This window comes from Macaca fascicularis, chromosome 14, assembly GCF_037993035.2.
Source record: "Macaca fascicularis isolate 582-1 chromosome 14, T2T-MFA8v1.1".
Taxonomy (NCBI): Eukaryota; Metazoa; Chordata; class Mammalia; order Primates; family Cercopithecidae; genus Macaca; species Macaca fascicularis.
The window spans coordinates 34,585,833-34,612,463 of NC_088388.1; the positions used below are offsets into that span (position 1 = coordinate 34,585,833).

General features: G+C 38.0%; 1 protein-coding gene across 1 annotated transcript in view; it reads left to right on the plus strand.

The window, feature by feature from the left end:
* The window catches only part of DCDC1 (doublecortin domain containing 1), a 499,491-nt gene that overhangs the window by 390,139 nt on the left and 82,721 nt on the right, over positions 1-26,631 (plus strand). The window contains exon 21 of the mRNA XM_005578290.5: positions 18,428-18,551. Coding sequence (XP_005578347.3) covers positions 18,428-18,551 — 124 coding nt within the window. The remainder of the gene's footprint in view (positions 1-18,427; positions 18,552-26,631) is intronic.

The window sequence follows — 26,631 nt, forward strand, 5'->3', positions numbered from 1 at the left end:
ACTATATATGCAATGGAGAAGATTTTTTTGAATTGCATCTATTTGAGGATCTCTGAGCTTCCTGTACTTGGATGTCTAAATGGCTTACTGGACTTGGGAAGGTTTCAGTTATTATTTCATTTAATATGTTTTCTATCCTTTTTGTTTTCTATTTGCCTCCTGGGACACTGGAAATTCAAATCTTTGATCAATTTATGATGTGTCATATGTAATAGACTTTGTTTTTCTTTTCAAAATTTTTGTTTGGTTATTTCAAAAGGCCTGTTTTTAAGTTCAGAAATTCTTTCTTCTGCTTGACATAATCTATTGTTGAAGCTCTCAAATGTATTTTTTATTTCATTCAATGGATTATCTAATTCCTAGGATTTGTTTGGTTCTTTTGTAATGATATCTACCTCTTTAATAAATTTCTCATTTATATCTTGACTTATTTTCCTAATTTCTTTGTATTATTTTTCTGTGTTTTCTTGTATCTCACTGAGCTTCTTTTATATCATTACTTTGAATTCTTTCTCTGGCATTTCATAATATATTTTTCATTGAACTCTGTTACTGGAGAATTATTGTGTCCTTTTGGAGATGGGATCTTTTCTTGATTTTTCTTGTTTGTGTGTGTGTGTGTCTTTATGTTATTGGTATCTGCATTCCTGGCATAATAGTCGCTTCATCCAATTTTTTGAATTTGCTTTTGTAGATGAGGACTTTTTCATGAAGATGTATTTATGGTGTTGGTTGGGTCAGTACTATCTGTGATTTCCTCAGTGGATTAGGGTGGAGTTGTTAGTTGTGGTAAAATTTTGCTGGGGATGGGGATACCAGGTGGGCCCTTGTGTGTGTGTGTGGGCACCAGCTGTGATGATAGTGGCAGATTGGGTGGGCCCAACCTCAGGCCTCTGGGAGGAGTGCTTAGATGCCAATGGTGGTGTGCTGTGCTGGGCAATCTCCAGGCCCCCACATGGCATGCTTAGGCACTGGATAAGGAGCTGGGATGGGCCAACTTGACCTCAGGTCCCCTATGGTGCATGCAGATACTGGCTGTGGTAGGCAGATATGGGGTAATCCCCAGCTCCCTGGTGAAAAGGTTGAGTTGGGGGAAGGATCAGTGGCTATGCTGTGGCCCTGCTACTGGGGAGGGCAGGACTGCTGTCATTGGCAAAAACCATAGTCAGGCAGCTGGGGAGTGTACACTTTAGCCCCGGATGGTGGCTGCAGGTGGAGTAGCTTGTCCTTAGGGCATTAGCAAATGTGTGACAGTTCCTTTGTTGAGGGTGGTGGAGTCACTGCCATAGCTCACACTTTGGCCCTGGTGGCAACTGCCAGCAGCAGTAGCAGTCTGTCCTTGGGGTGCTTGAAAATGTACATAGTTTTGCTGGTGGGAGCAGTGGGATCACAACTAACAGCTTGCACTTCAGCCCTGGTGGCAGCAGCAAGCCACAGTGGTAGCTGTAAGTGTAAGATGTCAATGGAGCTCCATGAATTTGTAGATGTAGGGGCTGTTGGACCCCAGGGCAAGATGTAGTCTTGTGGTGACTGGGCTCTCAAAATGGTGCCATGCTGTAGCTGCTTAGGACTTGGGGAACCAGCATGAGCTCTCTCTCTGAAGCAGTGCTGTTGTGTGGCCTCCAGGCATCTCACTATGTTAGTTTCAGGACCTGCGAGGGTTGAGGGGCTTTCCCATGGCTACAACTACAGGAGTCTATTGTGGAAATGTAGATTGCTAGGGATATCTTACCTACCCTTTCCCCATAATGGGGATCCTCTCCAGACTCTCAGTCTATCCTAATTAAATAGGCTTCCTCATTTCCCTCCTTCCTTGCTTTTAGTGTTTTCTGTTACTTCTCTGTTGAATTCCAGTGTTCTGTCTTAGATGATCTATTAGAAGTGTGATAATCTGCCCACTATTTTGGTTCTTCTTTGTGAAGGAGGCAAATACCAGATACCTCTAAGTCAAGTCCCTCTTCTATGAACTTTTATGCAGTTACTAAGAATGATGATTATGAAAAACATAATGCAAATATTAACAGTTTTAAAGAATATCAGGACATAAAAATTTAAAATATAGTTTGATTATAATATTACAACTTGTTTTAAATAAAAGGAAATGAATGAAAATGACCTCCAAAAAATCTATAGTAAAAAAGTCTAGCTAAAGAGAAATATGCAAATATGAATTATAAAATTTTCTCTATTTCTACACTCTAAACTTACCTCAAAGCAAAGAAGCAATTACTGTTGGAATTTATAACTTATTTTGAAACTATGTATTAGTTTCCTTTGGCTGGTGTAACAAACTGCCGCAAACTTGGTGACTTAAAACAACATAAATTTATCTTCATAATTCTAGATGCCAGAAATTTAAAAATCAGTATCGTTGAGCCAATATCAAGTGTCAGTGGGGCCATACTACCTCTGGAGGTTCTAGGGAACAATACATTCCTTGCCTCTCAGCTTTTGGTGGCTGCCAACATCCCTTGGTTTGAGGCCTCATCACTTTAATCTTTGCTTTTGTGATTATATTGCCTTCCCCTCTTTTGTAGTGTCAAAATTCCTTCTGCCTCTCTCTTACAAGGACACTTATGATTAGGTTTAGGGCCTAAACACAGATAATCCAGGATAATCTACCTATTTCAAAATCCTTAACTTAATCATACCCACAAAGTTTGATTTTGCCTCTAAAGTAATAATCATATTTTATGAATTAGGGTGTGAGCATCTTTAGAGGGACCATTTTTCTACCACAGACTATAACATATCAACTCTTTGTTTTGTAAATCTTGCAGTGGCTTTGGCCAAAAAAATAATCATTATTTAAGTATAAATAAATTGATTGGCAACAGTGGAATTTCAGTACTTAATTTTGAGAAATAATTTTGAGTAGGGGAATTTTATGATGTCTTGCAAATTATATCATGCAAATGATCTCTTACTCAGAAGTAAAGGAATTTGTGTGTTTATTTATGTTCTCTCATTTTAAAGATTTAAGAATTCAATAATTTTGAGTATCAATATGTGGGGAATTGAGAAGTTAGAATTCACCAGCTAGATTTTAAATGTACAGACTCCCTCCCTATACATTTCAAGACGCCTAGTGGATGCCTGAAACCACAGAAAATATCAAACCATATGTATATTTTTATATATATATAATTTGATATATATATTTGATATATATAACCACAGATAAACCATATATATACACACTTTGTTTTTTCTTATATATAAGTGACAAATTTAATTTATAAATTATACACAGTAAGACAATAGCAATAACTAATAAAAATAGAATGATTATAACAATATCTTGTAATAATGGTTATGTGAATGTGGTATCTTCTCCTCTTTCTCTCTCTCTTTCAACAGGAGTTTTTGCTTTAGTATTTTCAGACTGTGGTTGATGGCTGGTTTCTGAAACCGAAGAAAGCAAAACTGTGATAAAGGGGACTACTGAAGTCCAGGTTAACTTATTCATTCATTGAATAAATAGCAGAATGTGTCCTACGGGCCAGATGCTGTTCTGAGTCCTGGGAAACCAAATTCCCATGTCCTCTTTGTTGACTCTTCAAACCCCTCAGGAACAATCAGTGGTGCTATGGTCAGTTCTCTGCAATACTTTCTACAAAACCCATGATTACCCTGATCACCTGTGTCACTGGTACCTGTTCCATTGGCCCATCCTGCTCACCAAACTGGGACTCCTCAAGGATAGAAACTGTCTCACTTCCTGGGATCCCTGGCACCCAGCAACATAAATGTAGGTGCTGAAAATGTGTTGGATGGTGTTTCCCAAGGCAGACTTTAGACAAAGCATCCTTGTTATTTGATTACATTTGTGGACTTCCTACTAATATTCATTATTTTCCCATACCTCAGAGCTCTCATACATCATCATGTCTTTTCTCTACCTAACTGCTCTTGTGCTTTTCATGTGGGGTCTCTGGGGTGTTCTTTGTTTTTCAGTTTTTTATTCTTATTTCTCATCTGTTTCCTAAGATCTTCGATTGACACAGAACTATAATGTGACTCACAATAGACTATCTATAGACTTTAAGAGCTGTTTGGGGAAATATTTCTGAATTGAAGATACTTTTGAAAAGCTATCACTCACTTCCTTATAACTTCTAATCTCTTTGGACCTGTTCTGAGTAGAGATGGTTGAAGACTGTCGACAATTTCCTGGGTAAACACACAGAACCACCTTAGACTAGGCAAGTGGGTCCCCTGACCAGATCCCAGGCCCCAGGAGCCTTTACCTTGAAGTGTCTGCCTTGAAATTTTCTAAGATGTCTCTGGTGAATAGAATGCTTTAAGTCCAGCCTGGGATGGTGTGGGTCCCTTCCCCATTTTTTCCCTTCAAGGCCCTCTCTGATCCTTTACTCATTGTGTGGGCTTGGACAGATAAGCTGAGAAGCTATAGATTCAGAGGGTAACCTGATGAGTGGATCATTCTTGCTGGCCAGCACAGTAGTTCTTTTGTGGTGTGGTATTGTGTCCAGAATTGGTGGCTTCTTGGTCTCGCTGACTTCAAGAATGAAGCCGTGGACCCTTGCGGTGAGTGTTACGGTTCTTAAAGATGGTGTCTCTGGAGTTTTTTCCTTCAGATGTTAAGATGTGTCCAGAGTTTCTTCCTTCTGGTTGGCTTGTAGTCTCACTGGCTTCAGGAGTGAACCTGCAGACCTTCGCGGTGAGTGTTATAGCTCATAAAAGCTGTGCAGACCCACAGAGTGAGCAGCAGCAAGATTTATTACAAAGAGCCAAAGACTAAAGCTTCCACAGCATGGAAGGAGACCCAACCCGGTTGCTGCTGCTGACTCCCGCAGCAGCCTACTTCTATTCCCTTATCTGACCCCACCCACATCCTGATGATTAGTCCATTTTACAGAGAGCTGATTGGTCCATCTTACAGAGAACTGATTGGTCTGTTTTGACAGGGTGCTGATTGGTGCGTTTACAAACCTTGAGGTAGACACAGAGTGCTGATTAGCGCATTTACAATCCTTTAGCTAGACGTAAAAGTTCTCCAAGTCCCCACAGGACTCAGGTTCCCAGCTGGCTTGGCTAGTGGATGCCATGCCCGCCAGTGCTGTGGGTGGAGGTGCCCCTCAGTCCCGTGCTGCTCGCCCACACTCCTCAGCCCCTGGGCGGTCGATGCGACCAGGCGCCAGGGAGCAGGGGGTGGCGCCTGTCGGGGAGGCTCCGGCAGCTCGAGAGCCCACGAGGGCGGGGCAGGTGGGGCGGGGCTCCGCTCGGCATGGCTTGGGCATGGCGGGCTGCAGGTCCGGAACCCTGCCTCACGGGAAGACGGCTGAGGCCCCGCGAGAATTCGAGCGTGGCATGTGTGGGCCGGTAGTGCTGGGGGACCTGGCGCACCTTCCACAGCTGCTGGCACGGATGCTAAGCCCCTCACTGCCCGGGGCTGTGGGCGCCAGTCGGCCACTCCCAGTGCAGGGCCTGGCAAGCCCGCGCCCACCAGGAACTCGCCGCTGTCCCGTGAGTGCCGCTCACAGCCCGGGTTCCCGCCCGTGCCTCTCCCTCCACACCTCCCTGCAAGCAGAGGGAGTCAGCTCCAGCCCAGAGAGGGCTTCCCACAGTGCAGTGGCGGGCTGAAGGGCGCCTCAAGCACCGCCAGAGTGGACGCCCAGACCGAGGAGGCGCAGAGAGCGAGGGCTGCTAGCATGTTGTCACCTCTCAGTATGGAGACTGGGCCTCAAGAATGGTACTGACATGAAGATTTTTGGGTGACTCTCACTCATGTCAGATACAGAACAGGTTCAAGGCTCTGGACTTTGGATAATTCACTGCTATTCTTGAGTTTAAGTTATGTGTGTACACATATGTGTTGGCTTTCACCTGTGTGTGTTGTGACCATGGCACCACCTCTTGTCTATGGCAATCTTGCGTGGAGAATGGCAGCAGGTTTGCTTTATCCTTTGCAGTCCTCCACTGGTGTCCAAGGGACTCACCCTGTCTGCAGGCTCCAAGCCACATGTCTGTTTGGCAGTCCTCTGGACGTTACCATGCCTATCTTTTCTGAGGGCTTTAGAGATTACTGCTCTGAAGCCTCAACAAGCCATTTGGATCTATATCCTCTCGTGCCTCTGATTGATGTGCCATGCTCTCGTGTTGATCTTAAGCCATGCAGAAGAAAGGATGAACGTTTTTTGTGGAAATGAGGCTCATCATTTCAGTCTGCCCACTGGCCCCTCTTCCATCCTCCCCACTTGTGGTAAGGGTGAGGATGTGGTTAACATTGGAAGAAACCACATTCTTGAACGCAATGATTGTAGCAGAAAAAGTTCAAAAAATATATATATATATATAATTGGACTTATGTTGGTCTATGATTAGGCTATAAAATTCCAAAAAATAAATTTAACATGATTAGAAAACAAATCATCATTCACATTTTCCTGCATACTCTGGGGAACACTCGTACTTGGTTATCATCAGTGAACCCCAGCAATGACCTTTGAGGGAGTCTGGTATTCATGGATGGTGTGACGGATGCTGCAGTGTCATGAGTAATTGTGTTAACAGCATTGCATCATGGTATTAAGGAACTGCAGAGGCAAAGAGATCTATGCCCTGTCGATGCAAATAAATTCCAAAGAACCATGACAGTGGAACGTCTTGAGGGGAGGGATATGAAATTAGGTACTGCACATTCGATGATAAAGAATACAAAGAGGTGGTTCCTGAACCTGAGATAATGTCTAGAACTTACGAAGAACCTTCACATGCACCACTTGGGCAATAAACAAATGTGTAAGCATCTCTTCTCTGTCCATTATGCTAAATCTTTATCAATAAATCACTGTACCTCACACAGACCCGTAAGTTTTGGAATGAATTCTAAAATTGTATTGTTTACATAGACAAGTACCCTACAAAACTATTTTTCCAGGGCACTGCACACCCTCGGGGTGGCCCTGGAGATTTAAAAAAAAAAAAAATTAGTGCCAATATTTCTGAAGAGCTAACATTCCCTGCCTATAGGAGTGTTTCTTGAAGAACTTAGAGAAGTGGATGAAAATCAGAAGAAGGAAAAACAGGACAAGAATTTACGGAAACAACAATGAGAATTAGGAAAGACATGACTTAATGGTGGCAGAAACACATCAAAATTTCCCAGAAGTACATAGCAGAAAAAGCAGTAAAACGTTCAGAGGAAGTGCACAGCAAAATGTAAAAGACTGGGGCAATGGAAACAAAAAAACAAAACAAAACAATAAAAACAAAAAAAACCCAAACAAGAGTATACTAGAAAATGTGTTAAGCTTGGCTGCTGTGGCAAAGAGACTCCAAAAAATGTAAGCTTACCCTGAAGTTCATTTCTGTTTGCATGACAGTTTGTAGGTAGGTCGTATACCTACAGAGCTGGTAGGTGGCTCTGCCATTCTTATCATGTGGCTCCCACCTATGGCTCTAAAGCAGTTAGTCCAGCTCTTACCAACTCCCAGTCAGTGGGATGGAGAAGAGGGACCAGTGGAGTACATGTCCAGTTGCTTTAAGGGTAAGGTCTGTGAGTGGTGCCTATCATATCCACTCACAACTATCTGGCCAGAACTTTGATACATGGCCACACCAAAATGCAAAGAAATCTTGTAATAGCCAGGTAGTCATGTACCCAGCTAAAAGTCTATCACTACTGAAGGAAGAGAAAATTGATTTGGGGGATTAACTGTTTCTTTCTAATATGGACAAATAGAGGCAATCAGCACTTTAAGCAAAATTAGTTGACATAACTGAGGCTAGGAAATGACCAGTTGCGGATACGAATCGCTCTCTCTTCTATTTACTGTGTGGGAGTTATATAATATCTTATACAATATATAATATCTATACAATTCTTCCTTGGTTTCTTGAAATGGCACCTCTCTTCTTCCCCTTCACCTCAAACTGTTCTCCTTGTATACAAAATTCATGTATCCTTCAAGTATTATCTTCCCTATGGTTTCTTTCTATAAAAAGCTAATATTATCTTATTTCCTTTTAGACTACGTGTTATAACTCTTGTTGAAGGTGCTATTTCTTTTTTTATTAGATTATGTCTTGTTTTTTAAAAAATTGCCAGCCCTCTGAGCTTCTTTCTAAATGATAAAACTTTCTTAAGAGAAGAAGTCACCTCAAAACTTCTTTTGTATTCCCTGTAATGTCTAGCTTGGTGCTAGGGAGAGACAGCAAGTGCTCAATAGACAGCATTCATTTATCTTGTTTTCATTTAAATAAGTATGGAAACTTTAGGGAGTTTATCCACCAAATATCTGAGGTATCAAAGCTCACCTACCTATCAAGCCCAGATAGGTGATAAATGCAACAGATTCAAGAACTCAGGGATCACGTGTGGTTCCAACATAAGCAGGTATTGTTGAAGAAGGGATGGTTTTTTTGTTTACAAATCTTGCACTTGGTAGAGACTACTGAGTTGCAAAGAGAGCTTTGCTTTTACACCAAGTATGAAACTCCGACTATGGGAGATAATGATAGGTTTTTAGTGCTGAATATAAATTACTCCTATGTATCCAGAATCTAAATAACCAGGAAGCTCAACCAACTAGAAAAACAAAACAAAATAGCAGGTAAAAGACTTATGCTAAAAGCTAACTTCCAAGAGATGTCAGGATTGGCTTTCTATCCATTTGTATATCCATTTATTTTTCTAGACTAAATATATATGTACTACTGGCAATTATTATTAATGTACCATATGTTTCTACCATATTTAATAATCTTTTAAAAATAACTTTAGATTGTGTTAAGGTGGTTAAAGAAATCAGTTGAGAGGGATATAATATAAAATTATGGAAATTATGATGAAATAAATATTCTTTTCAGTGTCATTGTTGAAATGATTTCTTATTCTTAGAAACTCCAAGCTATGCAAGATGGATTATGATCATAGCACAGCATTCTGCTTCTTAGCCCTTAATTGCCATTAAAGTCCAGTTCTTGTTTTAAATAATTTGCTAGTTATCAAAATAACGTAAAGAGATAGGGCAAAGGGGCATGAATATACAATAAGGCAAATGAACAAATTTCAACTGTATTTATTAGTTTGTACAAAATATTCCAGAAATAAATAGAATAATGTTTAATTTACAAAAATTACTTGATCTTTGTAAATTTTGGCTTGCAAACTAATAATGCTGCAGTCTTTAGTGTCTTACTTCTTTTAGGATGAAGTTATTTAAAGTTTAAATCTTAAAATAATTGTTTACATAAAATATTAATTTACCTTTAATATTCATTGTAAGTTGCAAAATAAAAATGGGCTAAAATATTTCATACAATGATACTGGTACTAGAGAGTAATATTTGATGTAATCAAGTTTCAGCTGTGCATCTAGCCTTTTAACCCTTATGCAGTGTTTAAGACCAGCTTGCGCATGTAGTTCCAAATCTGGAGTGACTTGTTCCCTGTCTAGAGTACAAGAACCTTAGAAAACTTCAAAACAGTTCAAATCCATGGAATTTTGATGGGCTATTTTCAAATTCCATCAAAGTAGGTCATTATTACTATTATTTTTTACAATCTATGTATTTATTTTTCTTATCCTTTCCTTTTTTTTCAGAGATGGAGTACTTAAAGTCAGTCTTATAAACTGAATCCTATCAAAATTAATGCACAAAATATATTATTATAGCTGTATGAATAATATCCTGTTCACTGTTTCTGCAGAAACATACCATTTTAAATTCATTATAAATACATTCTAAGTGCTATTATCTTGTTGCTTAGGTAATCCTAAAAACTGAAAAGTGGTCAGCTAAATAAATAAATAGCAACTTGTATAAAGCAAAACATTTAAAGCATTTCTTTAACAGTCGTGGGACGTGAATCTGATCATTTTAACCCTCATGTTTGTTAGACATTGCTTATTTGAGCTGGAATTTGCTGGAATATCTATTATTTATCTATTATTTACTGTACCAGACCCAAATGACATATTGTCTAATTTTATTACTATGTTCATTACATTATTGGAAAAATACAATTTTGTCCTAATAGAATATGAAAAAGACTGTTTCTTTTCAACTAGGGCACATTTAGATTTGTTTTTGTTTTACTATTGATTTCCAAGAGTGCTAAATAATATCTTTTTGTTACAATGTGTACAGACTTGCACAAATTTTCGTAATTGTAGTTCCATTAAAGGCACTGGACTCCAAAAAATTATCTAAAGTATTTTTGTTTTCTATTACTTTAAAAGATTAATTGAATAAAACATTGTGGTGGATCTGTGGCTCCATTAATCATACTGAAATTGATATGTTTAATTCTGGATTTAGTTTTTGAGAGAGGAGATAACTGTCAATCAAATATTGACCAGAGACCCTATTTTTTTTCTTTTAAATTCAGATAAATCTGGGAGGAAACTGCAACTTTGTTCATACCCCTATTCGTGAAAGTAGATACTCATAAAGTACCATAAATAGAATTTTGCCTTTAATGGGAAGGCAAAGCTAATAAAGACACTATGTTAAATAAATAAAATTGCCTTTGAAGCTTATTTGGCTACCTTGTGGGCTCTGAATATACATGAGTGTTTTCGAGTAGGTCCTTCCAAAACCGGAGATGTTTTGTTTTATATAATGTTTCTATTAGAAATACCAATTGTTCAAGAACACCCCTATCCACACTGAAGAAAAAAATGGAAATATTAAATAGAAGCAAATTCTCCAAGGCCCTAGGAAAAGGCTGCCTGCAAGCATTGCATGAATCACTGTCTCCACCTAGTGCTAGCTTTTAAGAATTAGAATTCCTGAGAACTTATTGATGCTGTAAAGTTCTAATTTGTGTTGTGCACATGTGCTGTCATTATAGCTGGGCCAGCTAGTGCCATTACAGTTAAGGGTCTGTCAGCTCTTCATTTATAAAGCAGAATATTAAGAGGTCTATTGCTTTTACATAAAAGGTCATGCTGTGTCAAAACTCTGCAGTCGAATGGCCTTTGCTCTATGTCAATGTTTATTAACAGTGTAAGTTGAACCTGACTGGCTCATTTTAAAGACACCCTGATGGGCTGAAGTTATATAGGCACTGCAAACAGATAATGAAAAACTGTAGAAGTAAACTAAGGTGTGATTTTATATCCATACAAATATGTTTATATGTTATTATAAACATATAGTTGTTCTATTATATATTTATACTTGAAGATTAAATTCCTTCCCCAACCCCAACTTCTTGGCTAAGAGATAATTTAGATTGAACTTAGACTCTTTTATGGCAAGATACCCTACCTGAGAGTATGATCAGATAGAGATTTAAATTGCTCCTCACCCATGTCTTTTGGTGCTTCAATTCAAGTTTCCTAGTAAACAGTAGCCTGAAGAAGTTCATATGCTAAGGTTTTTTTAGGAAGTGCAATCCCAGGTCAGCAAAAGAAAAAGAAAAATGAAAGCAGGGAAGGGAAGGAGGGAAATAAAGTAACAGGTGGAGTGTGATGGATTTGGCCATGGCTTCAAAATAACTCACTTGGGCAACCTTTCATCTGGGTTTGTAGGACCCATATATCTTGGGAAGGAAGGGAAAGGGATTTATTTATTGATTCCTCTTGTCCCTAGGTTCTAATTAGTCAAAGTTTTCCCCAAGAAGCATTGAGTCCCCCTCACTTCTGGGTTAAATTACTGATCCTCCGAGGGCCTTTTAGGCAGTCACTGGGGAAGCCAGAGCCCACGCCCTGTGGAGTAATATTTTATCTGAGACCTGAAGTAGTAGAATGACTGGTCAGCTCCAAGAAATGGAGCACTCCAGTAGTTCAGTGGGTATGAAGGAACATTTCATACCCATGAGCACTCCATGGTTCAGTGGGTATGAAGAAAGCTGTGCCAAAGCCTGGCCCTCTCTCTGGGAGTGAATAAAGGAATCGGTGCTGGTAGAAGATGAAGTGACTACAGTGGTGGCTAGGATCTTCACTGAACGTGTGAACAGGGAGGAGAATGAGGCTGAGCGAATTTGAAGAGGCACGTAAACCGGGCCCAGTACAGTCCATCTCTTAGGCCATTCAGATCCACTTGCACCTCTAACAATATCCCTATCTTATAGGAGAATAACATGCCCTCAATTCTGCCTCAAGGGGTTGGGGTTTTAGTTAAGTACTTCAATGTGGTCATCCATTGCAGTCTCCTAAAATGACTCAAAAAGGGTTTGCAAATCAAGCCTCAACTTTCACTGCTGCAGTTGGTCCTAAGACTCTGATTGGTAGACATCAACTTCCTCCTCTTCCATCAATTTTAGATTTCTCTTATTCTTGGCTAGTGCTTTGACTACTGTGAGTTACTTTACCCAGGACTTTATCCTTGAGAAGTCTCAGCTCTTAATGTATTTGCCCATACTAGACTATGACTGATGCAGTTGCCCGTTTCCTCTATTCACTGGGCATAGAAGCACTACCAAATGTCCCCAAGGTCCCCTGGGTTTCAGACCTTTGCCTCCACTGTGTAGTGGCAAATTTCAGTCCTCATGGCAATCAAGATCAATTCTCCAATCACTCCCCAGGTCAGTGGAAGACTTATTGCATCCACTGGCAGAAGTGTTACCACAGTGGAAATCAGTACCCAACAAAGCCTAAGGTTTTAGAAATAGAAATACAGATTCTGAAGTAGATTTTTGAAAGTGACGGCAAGAAGAGCCAGTCCTCCCTCTACCATTGGTTTCTAAACCCATATATTCTAGCTGTTAAGGACACACCACCCTATATTGCTGGGATCATTGCATATACTGATCCTTTAGGATAACACTCCAGCCTTACCAGTGTTTCCACAAGCTGGAGACTTAGTTCAGACTTCAGGGCCATTCTTTCATTATCTGATGCCAACTGCTTCTGGGAGATAATGTACAATGTAAGACAGGTGAATCCTGTGGTTCACTATTGCACCTCCTTTGCCATAAAATGGGTCTCTTAATCTGAGACAAGGTTGTGGTGACATCAGGTCAATAGATAAACATTCTGATGGGGAAACTTTGGGTATCCTGTCTACTTGTTTGTTGAAAACCTCTTCTGTGATAGATGCTGTCAGTAGGCATTTACATGAGAAATAAAGATTCACAAGTTTTATACCCTCCCCATAGATCCATCCACATACTTTTTCCTCAAAATTCCATTTCCCTGATCTTCCAGTTTTGTTTTCTTGAGGCTTCTGATCAGCAGGTGAAATCATTAATAATGTATCAACGTATATCCACAGCTCTGGTTACCTATACTTTCTACAAAGTCGATGATCAAGTATTCCACTCACAGTTCAACCTAATGGGACAGTTTCTCACCACTGTCCTTCAGGGACACATCCAAGTGGGACTATAAATGTAATAGCAGTGCACTCTGAGCAGCACTAACACATCACACTGACCTGTTTGTGAACCAGGCTTGAATTCTTCTGCTATTAGTCAAATAGTCATAGAGAAACTCTCTTCAGGCCATAGGTGTAAGTTAAGGGAGAGGAATCAGTGCAAAAACCTGGATTTGCTTGAGCCTGATCCTAAATATATCACTTCCATTGTATAATAAAGGATGTAGTTGCATCTGTCTTACCACATGTCATGAAGGATATTACCACATGATGGGTGGCTCAGTTTTCATAGTCACTTTACCATGCATGTCCCAGTTCTTAGTCTCAAAAATAGTGTTTCAATATACCAGGGATTGTTTTTCAAAAACGCAGTTGTTTTCTGTTGCAAAGAGGATGATCTTGCTCAACAGTCTTAGGACCAACACTGCACCTCTCTTATTGGGCTTACCAGAGACTTAATACAGAATCCTTTATCACCTCAGATAGCTTTAGTACGATTGGGTCTGCTAGGTCAGAAGGAGGAAATAACCTTTGTCAGATGTTTCTATTAGTTCAGGTATGTTTTAAGAAAAACCTTTGGCTTCGGTAATGTGAAAACCCTGATGAGGCAGTTTCATTGGAGTTTCAGAGATGAAAATCTAATTGGAATTTGTTTAGGAGAGAAAGAGAAGAGAATAAAAAAGGAGATGAGTCTTTTAAGGACTTTGTTGCAAAGGGATACACAGAAATAAGGCAATAACTAGTGGTGGATGTGAGTGTAGAGAAGGTTCTTTTTCTTCGTGTCAGATTATCAGACATTATGCAGAAGGAATGATGCAGAAGGGAAGGAAAATTAACAGCACAAAGCAAGAACAAAGTCCTAGATGAGGGAGGATAAGGATTCGAGGCACAATCACAAGTATTGGCCTTCAGTCAGAGCACAGACAGCTCCACTATAGTGGAGGGCAGGAGGGCAGGCAGAGTGTATGGGTACAGAGGCAGGGAGCTGGGTAGATTTGCTGGTGGGGGGATGAGGAAAGTCTTCTGACCACTTCTATTTTCTCAGTGAGATAAGAAAGGCTCCAGCAGACATTGAGAAATGGGCAGTGGGAAGTGAGAGGTTTGATGAGAAACAAGTCATGTGCCCCTGAGGGGTTGGAGTCAATGGGATGGAGGAATGCAGTGAGATGGCCCAGTGGTGCTAGGGGCCACTTGAAGTTTGTGGTTATAAATTTAAAAGAGTAGTTGTCAACACTACCCGATCTCATGCTCCCTCTTTATAAAAAATATATTTTAATGACTTCTTTATTATCCTAAAATAAAATTTATAGTTAAGATAACCTACCCACTAATGTAATTTTAAAGAAATGGTTGAGCAGTAATAATTATAGAAATAAAAGAAAAGTAACTTTAAAGTAAAAGTAATATATATTATAATATAAATTCTCAGCACAGCTATTCTGGACAACATTACGTTTGCAGATACTTGGTCCTATGCATAGAATGAACTGGATATGTGAACTATAAATACCAAAGGATACAACTATGTTGTACTGGTGACTCAAATACCACAAATGATAATGCTATCAATGATGTGATTTTTCCAAAATAGTGAACGACATAAAAAAAAAAAAATCAGAGCTTCCCTCCTTGAGATATTGGAGGGAGCTGAATTTCTATAAAATTCAGTGTGTATGAAAAAATACTATCGGCTGGGCATGGTGGCTTATGCCTATAATCCTTGCACTTTGGGAGGCCAAGGTGGGAGAATTACTTGAGGCCAAGACTTTGAGGCCAGCATGGGCAACATAGCTAGACCCCATCTCAATAAAAAAAAAAATGGTGTCATTTTATAAAATATAGTTTGGTTTTAGACTCCAATTTTCCCCAACATGAATGTTCAGAGGGAAATTTGAAAGTCTGTGAGACGCGGGACAGACTTTCCCATATTTTGAAGGATATTTGGTATTCTTGGTCTCCTGCCAGTTAGATGACAGTAGTGTCATCTGATCATTGTGACAACCAAAAAAGTCGTCAAATTCTTAAACACTCCCTAATATATCTGTACTGCTCCCCCAACCACATTGTGATCTGACCATTTGTAGCGATTTCATTCATGGTTGTTTATGTTTTTCTCCAACCACTGATCAACTCTTCAAGTATAGGCTGCGTAGGAAGAGAACTGGACTTAACCAGAGTTGGTCTATATATATTTTTAAGTGAATACAGAGAAGGAGAAGGGGCAATGGGTTGAGGGCAAGCACAAGACAGTGGCTATGACGCTGGACCATAAATCTTAACTGAGTACAAAGGGAAGAGCTTACCTGGCAGGGAGGTTATGGAATATGAAGAAGTGATCAATGCAGTGGCTTGGATCATCTGGAAGAGTTGAGGAATTATTGGAGTAGAGATACTTAAATACATGAACTAGCGGAAAAGGAGGTGGTGGTGAAAGGGTGGTGGTGTTGAAAATAGGATTTTGAAAGTGGTGTGGTTATTTGTATTGACCAGTTTGAGGTTGTGTTCATGGAAAGGGTAGGCTGATATTTGAAAAGGGGTTAAAGTCATGGGAGGCCCTGAGAGGCCAGGGTGGATTGTCTACTTAGATAATGAAAAGATGTTGGCTAATTACAGGAGCAGAGGTAGAGAGAACAAAAGTAAGCCAGAATAGTAAACTCTTCAATAAATGAGAAGAGAGGATACAGAACTGATACAAATGCAACCAGGAAGTGAAGTAGGTGTTATGGTCTATTGATATGTGCTTCAAAGCAACTGGGGATCTTTGGAAGTGGATGGAGTAACAATAAACTAGATATGGCTATGAGAAACAAGAAAGCAAGCTTTTATATCTCCAGGCCCAGCAGATGTTGACATGTGAATGAGAAAACTACAAGAAAGGTTTTCAAAAGAAGCAGGTTCTTGGAGGTAGACCACGTATTCCAAAAGATAAAATAAAATTGGTATGACTTAAATATATGTGTTCCTCTCACTTTCACCTGCAGTTGTAGGGGCTTACCGCCTTCTGAAGTTGTTAGCTAATATTCCAATAACTCAAATATGTTGTCTGAATTAATGAACTTTCCATTTCTCTTTAGACTTCAGTTTGGATTGCTGGGTATTTGTTGTCTTGTATGTAGCCTCTACGTAGAGCCTTGTCTCTACGAAACAAGATATATAAAAAGCATTGCTCAGATAATGAATGTGTGATTTCACAGAACAAAGAAGAGAAATACAAGGCCAAGTACTATGGATGGATCTGATGGGGCTGAGGGATCTCAGAAAATTTGCAGGCTCAGATGACCATCATGTGCACTGGAAAATTATGGGTGATGCACTGCTCCTGCATTCTCATTCATTAATCAGTGATGTATTGTATTAGTAAATGTCCACAATTTCATTTCTAGGACCAGTATTTCTTAGCTATTATAATTATGCTCTTGCCACGATGTTACATTTTATTGGCTAACACTGATTTAGGAATTTTGCATCTTTAATTATAAATACAGTTGCTGTATCACATCTTAAATTACCACTAACTAACTTTATTATGAAGCTTATCTCCCCCCCATGAGATGAATTAACTAGTTTTCTGTATCTTATGGTTTAAAGTATTTTATATCACATGAAAAGATCTGTGCCACATTCTGCAAAGTTATATGAGCAGGAGCTCATTTTTAGTATTTTCTATTTCAAATTTGTGAGGTTTTCTTCCAGAAATTCATTTATTCATTAGAATTATTGTATTTATTAATATATACATGCATAATATACTCTTGCTTTTCATTTTGTTAATGTTAAGTATTTAGTTCAATTTTCCTGTCTGGTTTGTCTTACATTCTCATTCACCTAGATTTATTTGCAAGAGATTTGCTATTATATTTTTTATTTCACAGACATATTTTGGGGGTTGTTTCTACTTTTTGCCTACTATTAATAGTGTGCTGTGAGCTTTCATGCACAAGTATTATTTGAATACGTACTTTCAATTCTTTTGAGTTTATACATGGGATTGCTGGGTCATGTTGCATTCTAATATTTGACTTTCTGAGGAACTGCCAAACTGAAAAACACTTCTTTGGACCATTCTGCTGAGGATCTACTTTCCAAGTTATTGATTTCTATTTGAACCTTTATAATAATTTCCATTCACCTATTTTCCTTAGGACAATTTTATATTTAAAAAATAATAATTTGAGTTTAATGCTTTATTAATTTCCCTTCTCTACTTAGCTTTTAATAAATTAGCACTTAATATTATAAATTTATCTTTGAATATAATTCTACATGTATCCTGTAAGATTTCAAGTACATTATTTCATTGCTTACTAAATATCTATTGATCACATTTTTTTTTCCCTCTATCTGGTACCATAGAGTGTTAGGGGAGAGAATGTATATTTACTTATAATTAATATATAATTAATATAATACTTATATTACTTATGATAAATATTATACATATATAATGTAATTAATATAATTACTATATAATATATGTGGTCATAATTGTGAAATTGCATTTATATCTGATTTTATTTTCCCATTTGTCACAATATATGACTTATTCCATTTTTATTTTAAAATTATATTAAAGTTTGTGTATATGTGGCAAATATTACAAATATTCCATGAATTGTTGAGAAAGATATATTCTCCATTAGCATATTACAATGTATATAAATACTTACATTTATTAGTTATAGCAGTCAGATATTTTATGTTCTTATTTTTTACTTTAAAAAAATCTGGTACTTTGTAATCTGTTGGTTTTTTAATAATGTATCCGACAATAACTGTATGTCAGTTAACTTCTCTTTTACTATCTAAAGTTTTGCTTGATTTTTATGTTAATATTGTTATTTATGTCATTGTTATTATAAAGGACTGTTATTCTACTTTACCTTTTGCCTCAAATACAGTTGTCTAGCAATAACATTGCCAATTTTACCTTAATGCTTTCCTGATTTTAAAATTTATTATTTTTTAGTAAGTTACTCTCAGTTGTGTTTCTTTACACAGCAAAATTTCAGATTTGGGTTTTTAATTCAAACTGAGTTTTTGCCTAGTATATAGTAAGTACTCAATGAATAAAATGAATATTTTAAAGTGATATTTAACCTTGCTAAATTTCTTTTTGTATTTTTATCTTTTGTTTTAGGTGGGCCATAAAACATGAAGGAACCAGTAAGCCAGGGCAGTGGAAACATTCCAGAGTTGAAAATCCTCTGTGGAACAAGCTTACCTACATGTGGCCTGTCCTTCCCAGCGGCCAACTCAATGAGGTTGTGTTGCTTAGCTTAAGAGATGGTCATTGAGACTTACTTTAAGGCCCAGTTGTGTGGTCAAGTTCCTGACAACTTCCATATAGCTTTTGAATTGCAGCTGTTAGGTGCAAAGTATCAAACTTGCTAATTCTGTTGTTCTATCAATTAATTAGAAAGATGTGTTTAAGTCTCCCATTATGGAGATGAACTTATCAATTTTTTCTTGTAATCTGTCAAATATTGCTTCATATATTTTGAGATTTAATTCTTAGGCACACATGTGTTCAAAATATTATATCTCCCTGGTGAATTGAAACTTCTATTATTTTGTAGAAACTGTCACTAGCTCTAGTAAAAGTCTCATTTATCCAGTACTAATAGAAACATTCCAACTTTCTTTTGGTTATTATTTTCCTAGTATATCTTCCTTCCACCCTTTCCTTTCTGTGTTTATATGTTCTGTTTTAGAGGGGCTCCCAGTAATCAGCATATAGTTCATTTAAAAATTTTATCTGGCAATTTTTGTCTGTAAAGTATTTGGTCTTTTCTATGTGTTGCAATTACAAGTGTGCATTGTATTTGGATTATTATGTGCTTTCTATTTGTCCTGGCTTTTCTGTTTTTTCTCCTCACCCCATTCTTGTGTTCTTTTAGACCAATTTTTTTTCTCATTACATTTTCCCTGTCAACTAGTTTGGAAATTATACCCTCTATTTTCATTCTGTTTATTTCTGAACATTTTAGCTTGCATACCTAAATGATCAAAGTCTAAAGTTAACAAATATTTTAATTTGTTACTTTCTTCTCTCAAATAATCCAATCATATGATTTGTGACTTATATGCTATTATTATAATATAGTGTAATTTTATATTTTAATAATTTTCCATTAGATCATTTTTAGAGTTATCCCCAATTTTTCATCTTTCTGGTTATAATTTCTTCTTACCTTCCAGTCCTTCCACCTGGGCTACTTTATTTTAGCTGAATACAACCTTCTTTTAGTTACTGTCAGCAAGCTCTTCTCATTTTTACTTATCTGAAAATGTCTTTATTTTGCCCTCATTCATATAAGGTATTTTTCACATAGCAAAGCAAATACATCATCACGGACTTCTTTCCATTGTCGTTATGGAGAGGTCAGCTATCACTCTAAATGTATTCCCGTGTAGGTATCTATCTTTTTTCTCTGGTTGGTTTTAATATCTTCTCTCCTTTCTGGTATTCCACAGTTTCAGCACAATGTATCTGGGAGCAGATTTCTTTTTATTTATCATCCTTCAGATTCTAAGATTCTTTGGGGTTCTTGAATCTGTGGATTGGCATCTCGCAGAATTTCTGGAAAATTATTACCTATCAACTCTTCAAATATTTTCTCTCTTATATTCTCCCACTCCCTTATTTTTTCTTTAAAAATTTATTTATAATTATTATGGATACATCATAGTTATACATAATTTATGAGATACATGCGATATTTTGATACAGGCATATCACATAGTGTGTAGTGATAAAATCAGCGTAATTAGAGTATCCATCACCTCAAGCATTTATCATTTCTTTGCTTTAGGAACATTCCATTTCTACTATTTTGGTTATTTAAAAATATACAATAAATTGTTGTTTAGTCATTCTATCATGCTACTGACTACTAGATCTTATGCATTCTATCTAAACTGTAGGTTTGTACCTATTAAATAACCGCCCTTTATTTGCTCCTCCCCACTACCCTTCCCAGCCTCTGGCAACCATCATTCTAGTCTCTATCTCCATGAGTTAAATTTTATTTATTTTTTTGCTCCTACGTGTGAGTGAAAACGTGCAATATTTGTCTTTTTGTGCTTGACTTATTTTACTTAACAAAATGTCCTCCAGCGCCATCTGTGTTGTTACAAATGACAGGACTGCATTCTTTTTTATGGCTGAAATACTTCATTGTGTATACATACAACATTTTCTTTATCCATTCATCTGTTGATGAATACTTAGGTTGATTCTATATTTTGCCTATTATGAATAGTGCTGAATAGTGCTGCAATAAACAAGGGAATGCAGACATTTCCTTGATGTATTGATTTCCTTTCTTTTGCATGTATATACAGTAGTGGTATTACTGGAACATATGGTAGTTCTATTTTTAGTTTTTAGAGGAACCTCCACACTGTTTCCATAATGGCTGTACTAATTTACATTCCCACCAACAGTGTAGGGTTGGTGGGAGAAAAGGTTTCTCTTTCTTCTTATTCTCACCAGCATTCATTATTGTCTTTCTTTTGGATAAAATTCATTTTAACTGGGGTGAGATGATGCTTCATTGCAGTTTTGATTTTCATTTCTCTGATGATTAGTGATATTGAGCATTTTTACATATACTTGTTTGCCATTTGTATGTCTTCTTTTAAGAAATGTCTATTCAGCTCTTTTGCCCGTTTTTTTTTTTTGGGGGGGGGGGTTATTTTTTACATTATACTTTAAGTTCTAGGGTACATGTGCACAACGTCCAGGTTTGTTAAATGCATATACACATGCCATGGTGGTTTGCTACACCCATCAACCCATCATCTACATTAGGTATTTCTCCTAACGCTATCCCTCCCCTAGCCACCCACCTCCCGACAGGCCCCAGTGTGTGATGTTCCCCTCCCTGTGTCCATCTGTTCCCATTGTTCAACTCCCACTTATAAGTGAGAACATATGGTGTTTGGTTTTCTGTTCTACGGTTTGTGTGATGAGAATGATGGTTTCCAGCTTCATCCATGTCCCTGCAAAGGACAAGAACTCATCCTTTTTTATAGCTGCATAGTATTCCATGGTGTATATGTGCCACATTTTCTTTATTCAGTCTATCATTGATGGGCATTTGGGTTGGTTTCAAGTCTTTGCTATTGTGAACCGTGCCGCAGTAAACATACATGTGCATGTGTCTTTATAGTAGAATGATTTATAATTCTTTGGGTATATACCCAGTAATGGGATTGCTGGGTCAGATGGTATTTCTGGTTCTAGATCCTTGAGGAATCACCACAATGTCTTCCACAATGGTTGAACTAATTTACACTTCCACCAACAGTGTAAAAGTATTCCTATTTCTCCACATCCTCTCCAGCATCTGTTGTTTCCTGACTTTTTAATGATTGCCATTCTAACTGGCATGAGATGGTATCTCATTGTGGTTTTGATATGCATTTCTCTAATGACCAGAAATGATGAACTTTATTTCATATATTTGTTGGCTGCATAAATGTCTTCTTTTGAGAAGTATCTGTTCATATCCTTCACCCGCTTTTTGATGGGGTTGTTTGCTTTTTTCTTGTAAATTTGTTTAAGTTCTTTGTAGATTCTGGATATTAGCCTTTTGTCAGTGGATAGATTGCAAAAATGTTCTCCCATTCTCTAGGTTGCCTGTTCACTCTAATGATAGTTTCTTTTGCTTTACAGAAGCTCTTTAGTTTAATTAGAACCCATTTGTCTATTTTGGCTTTTGTTGTGTTGCTTTTGGTGTTTTAGTCATGAAGTCTTTGCCCATGCCTATGTCCTGAATGATATTCAGGACAGAAAACCTAGGTTTTCTTCTAGGGTTTTTATGGTGTTAGGTCTTAAGTTTAAGTCTTTAATCCATCTTGAGTTAATTTTTGTATAAGGAGTAAGGAAGGGGTCCAGTTTCAGTTTTCTATATATTGCTAGCCAGTTTTCCCAACACCATTTATTAAATAGGGAATCCTTTCCCCATTGCTTATTTTTGTCAGGTTTGTCAAAGATCAGATGGTTGTAGATGTGTGGTGTTATTTCTGAGGTCTCTGTTCTGTTCCATTGGTCTATATATCTGTTGTGGTATCAGTTCCTTGCTGTTTTGGTTACCATTGCCTTGTAGTATAGTTTGAAGTCAGGTAGCATGATGCCTCCAGCTTTGTTCTTTTAGCTTAGGATTGTCTTGGCTATGAGGGCTCTTTTTTTGGTTCCATATGAAATTTAAAGTAGTTTTTTCTACTTCTGTGAAGAAAGTCAGTGGTAGCTTGATGGGGAGAGCATTGAATCTATAAATTACTTTTATAATTTTCATGATTTTGATTCTTTCTATCAATGAGCATGGAATGTTTTTCCATTTGTTTGTGTCCTCTCTTATTTCCTTAAGCAGTGGTTTGTAGTTCTCCTTGAAGAGGTTCTTCACATCCCTTGTAAATTGCATTCCTAGGTATTTTATTCTCTTAGTAGCAATTGTGAATGGGAGTTCACTTATGATTTGGCTCTCTGTTTATCTATTATTGGTGTATAAGAATGCTTGTGATTTTTGCACATAGATTTTGTATCCTGAAACTTTGCAGAAGTTGCTTATCAGCTTAAGGAGATTTTGGGCTGAGATGATGGGGTTTTCTAAATATACAATCATGTTATCTGCAAACAGAGACAATTTGACTTCCTCTCTTCCTATTTTAATACCCTTTATTTCTTCCTGTTGCCTGATTGCCCTGGGCCAGCCACTTCCAATACTATGTTGAATAGGAGTGGTGAGAGAGGGCATACTTGTCTCATGCCAGTTTTCAAAGGAAATGTCTGTTCAGCTCTTTTGCCCATTTTTTTGTTAGGTTATTTGATTTTTTTTTCCTATTGTTTGAGCTTCTTATGCATTCTAGTTATTAGTCCCTTCTCAGATGTGTCATTTGCAAATATTTTCTTCCATTCTGTGGGTTGTCTCTCTACTTTGTTGCTTATTTCTTTTGCTGTGCAGAAGCTTTTTTAGCTTGACGTGATCCCATGTTTTCATTTTTGCTTTGGTTTCCTGTGCTTTTGTGGTATTACTCAAGAAATTCTTCCCAGACTATTCTTGTCCTGAAGTTACTTCTTAATGTTTTCTTCTAATAGTTTCATAAGTTTACATCTTAGATTTGAGAATTTAATTCATTTTGAGTTTATTTTTGCATATGTTGAGAAGTAGGAGTCTAGTTTCATTCTTCTGTTTATGGAGATCCATTTTCCCCCAGCACCATTTATTGAAGAAGGTGTCCTTTTCCCAGGGTATGTCCTTAGCATATTTGACAAAAATGAGTTCACTGTAAATGCATGAATTTATTTATGGGCTATCTAGTCTATTCTTTTAGTCTATGTGTTTTTATGCCAGTACCATGCTATTTTGGTTACTATAGCTTTGTAGTATATTTTCAAGTCAGGTAATGCTTCACTCTGTTCTTTATAGAAATCTGATTAGGTGCACACAAGACCTTCTTATTTTGACTTCCATGCCTCTTAACTCCTCTTTAATATTTTTTATCTCTTTGTATCTTTATGATACACTTTTGCATCCTATTTTCAGACATTTTTCTTCCAGATTATTTTCTCTTCATCTTCGTCTAATATTATTTAAACTCCAAGGATCAACCTGTGATATGAATCCCCAATGATTATTTTTCTTCACACAGTGAAAATGTTTGAGATAGTCCATTTTACTTGCAACATCCTGGAAAAGTATTATTTACGGTTTACCTTTTCAGTGAAATTTAGCCTGTTGTGATTCTTGTTTTATGAAGGGAGATGGTCTCCTATTAGATCTTCTTCCTTGGCTGACCTCTGGAATTTGTTTCCTGAGCCCTTCCTCTGCAAGATCAAATTCCATTCAGATAAAAGCTAGGTTCAGCATTCTGCTTATCTCTCTGGATCTCTAGTATGTATTATTTTATTTCTAGGTCAATGGCACAGTCTAAAAGATTTTTTAGAAATAATTTATCCTGACTTTTTAGTTGTTTGCAGCAGAGAGTCAATCAACTTGTCCATTTTGTCATATTTTCTGGTCTCAACCAAGTTTTTATTCTTTCCTCTTAAAAATCCGGATCCCTTGTGCTTTCTCACTGATTGAATCAATGAGTTGCAGCACTTTTAATAATGAACAGATGGAGTCTGAAGCCAAGAGGTCATTGCTTTGGCCCCTAAAGATGTTCTTAAACTTAGACTGTAGTGAAGCAGCATTCTGGAAAACTGAGTTTTGTTTAAAAAAAAAAAAAGAGTTCTTCAAAATAGCAGAAGCCTTGTGCTGGACAGCCTAAGCCAATGGCTGGATGAATTCATGTTTGAACCTCAGGGTTTGAGGGCCAACATGGAGCCAAGGGTGAAGGGGTGGCATAGAGAGACAAGGAGGCCCAGCATGAGCCAAGAAAAAAGACTGTGAGTTGCACTGATTTTTCTACAGAGGTTCAAGGAGGATGAGGCTAAAAGCAGAGATCAGGCAGGATAACGTACACCTCTGCTGGTGGTAAGCAGGTGCCAGCAGGTTGTCTAGTAGCCAGAGAGGGCAAGAGGCATGTCCTTAGAGGCCTCTGAGAATCCAGGACATGACAAGTACCTAAATATGGACACTGTGGACCTCTTTCCCAATGGTATATGATTTGTTGAGCTTTCATCTGAACTCTGAAACCATCTTCAGGGGGAAAAGTATATCTTTGAAAGAAAACAACAGTCCTGTTAAGAAGTTTGAACCTTCAATTTGATTGAATAGGTAGTCAAAAGGACAGGGCTAAAACATGAACAAAAAAAGAGGCTGTTTTAAATAGGCAGAAACTGGGACACTTCTAGTTGGAATATCAAGCTTCCCACCCACCTAATGGATGGACAGTGAATAGAGATGCCTCACAAGAAGAGACTTTCTTATGTAGGGAAAGAGAAAAAATTATAATTATTACAAATTTCATAGATTGTGCATATCTTATCTCTCTATGGATGGATGGATGGATAGATAGATAGATAGATAGATAGATAGATAGATAGATAGATAGATAGACAGATAGATTTTTGAGATGGAGTTTCGCTCTTGTTACCCTGGCTGAAGTGCAATGGCATGATCTTGGCTCATTGCAACCTCTTCCTCCTAGGTTCAAGCGATTCTCCTGCCTCTGCCTCCCAAGTAGCTGGGATTACAGGCATGTGCCACCACACCTGGATAATTTTGTATTTTTAATAGGGATGGGGTTTCACTATGTTGGTCAGGTTGGTCTTGAACTCCTGACCTCAAGTGATCCACCTGCCTCAGCTTCCCAAAGTGCTGGAATTGCAGGCATGAGCCACTGCACCTGACCAATATTGTGCATACATATATTTAACTTGGCATAAAAGTACAAGTAATTCAGTTAATTAATTGATTTAAGTGATTAATGGTAATTATATCAGAAAACCTAAGTGAACAAAGTTCCTTTTGTTTATTTTTTTTATTTTTTATTTATTTATTTTTTTTTTGAGACAGAGTCTCATTCTGTCGCCCAGGCTGGAGTGTAGTGGCACAATCTCGGCTCACTGCAAGCTCCGCCTCCCGGGTTCACGCCATTCTTCTGTCTCAGCCTCCAGTGGAGCTGGGACTATAGGCACCCGCCACTGCACCCAGCTAATTTTTTGTATTTTTAGTAGAGACGGGGTTTCACCGTGTTAGCCAGGAAGGTCTCGATCTCCTGACCTCGTGATCCGCCCGTCTCGGCCTCCCAAAGTGCTGGGATTACAGGCGTGATCCACCGCATCCGGCCCAAAGTTCATTTTAATATTTACCTTAAAAATGACATTTTTGGCCAGGCGCGATGGCTCACGCCTGTAATCCCAGCACTTTCGGAGGCTGAGGCGGGCGGATCACGAGGTCAGGAGTTTGAGACCAGCCTGACCAACATGGTGAAACCCCGTCTCTACTAAAAACACAAAAATTAGCCGGACATAGTGGCAGATGCCTGTAGTCCCAGCTACTGAGGAGGCTGAGGCAGCAGAATTGCTTGAACCCAGGAGGCAGAGGTTGCAGTGAGTCGAGATCAGGCCACTGCACTCCAACCTGGGAGACAGAATGAGACTCCATCCCCTGCCCCCATAAAAAGACATTTTTGTTGATGGTCTTTGATTTGACAATTACATGATCTTAGGCATGAATACAAACTACTTCAAAGTTCTCTAGGCTATTCAAACAGAACCATAGCTTTTGTGTGGAGTAGATAAGTTACTGTACCCCAACAAAATTCTGGCCCTTACTTGTAAACTGAAAGGAAAGAACTAAGGCACTATAGTAGCTAAAGATAGACAAGTTGACCATGTATTTCAAAATGACTCAGTCTAACGGTCCTCCTACTTCTTGAAATGTCTGA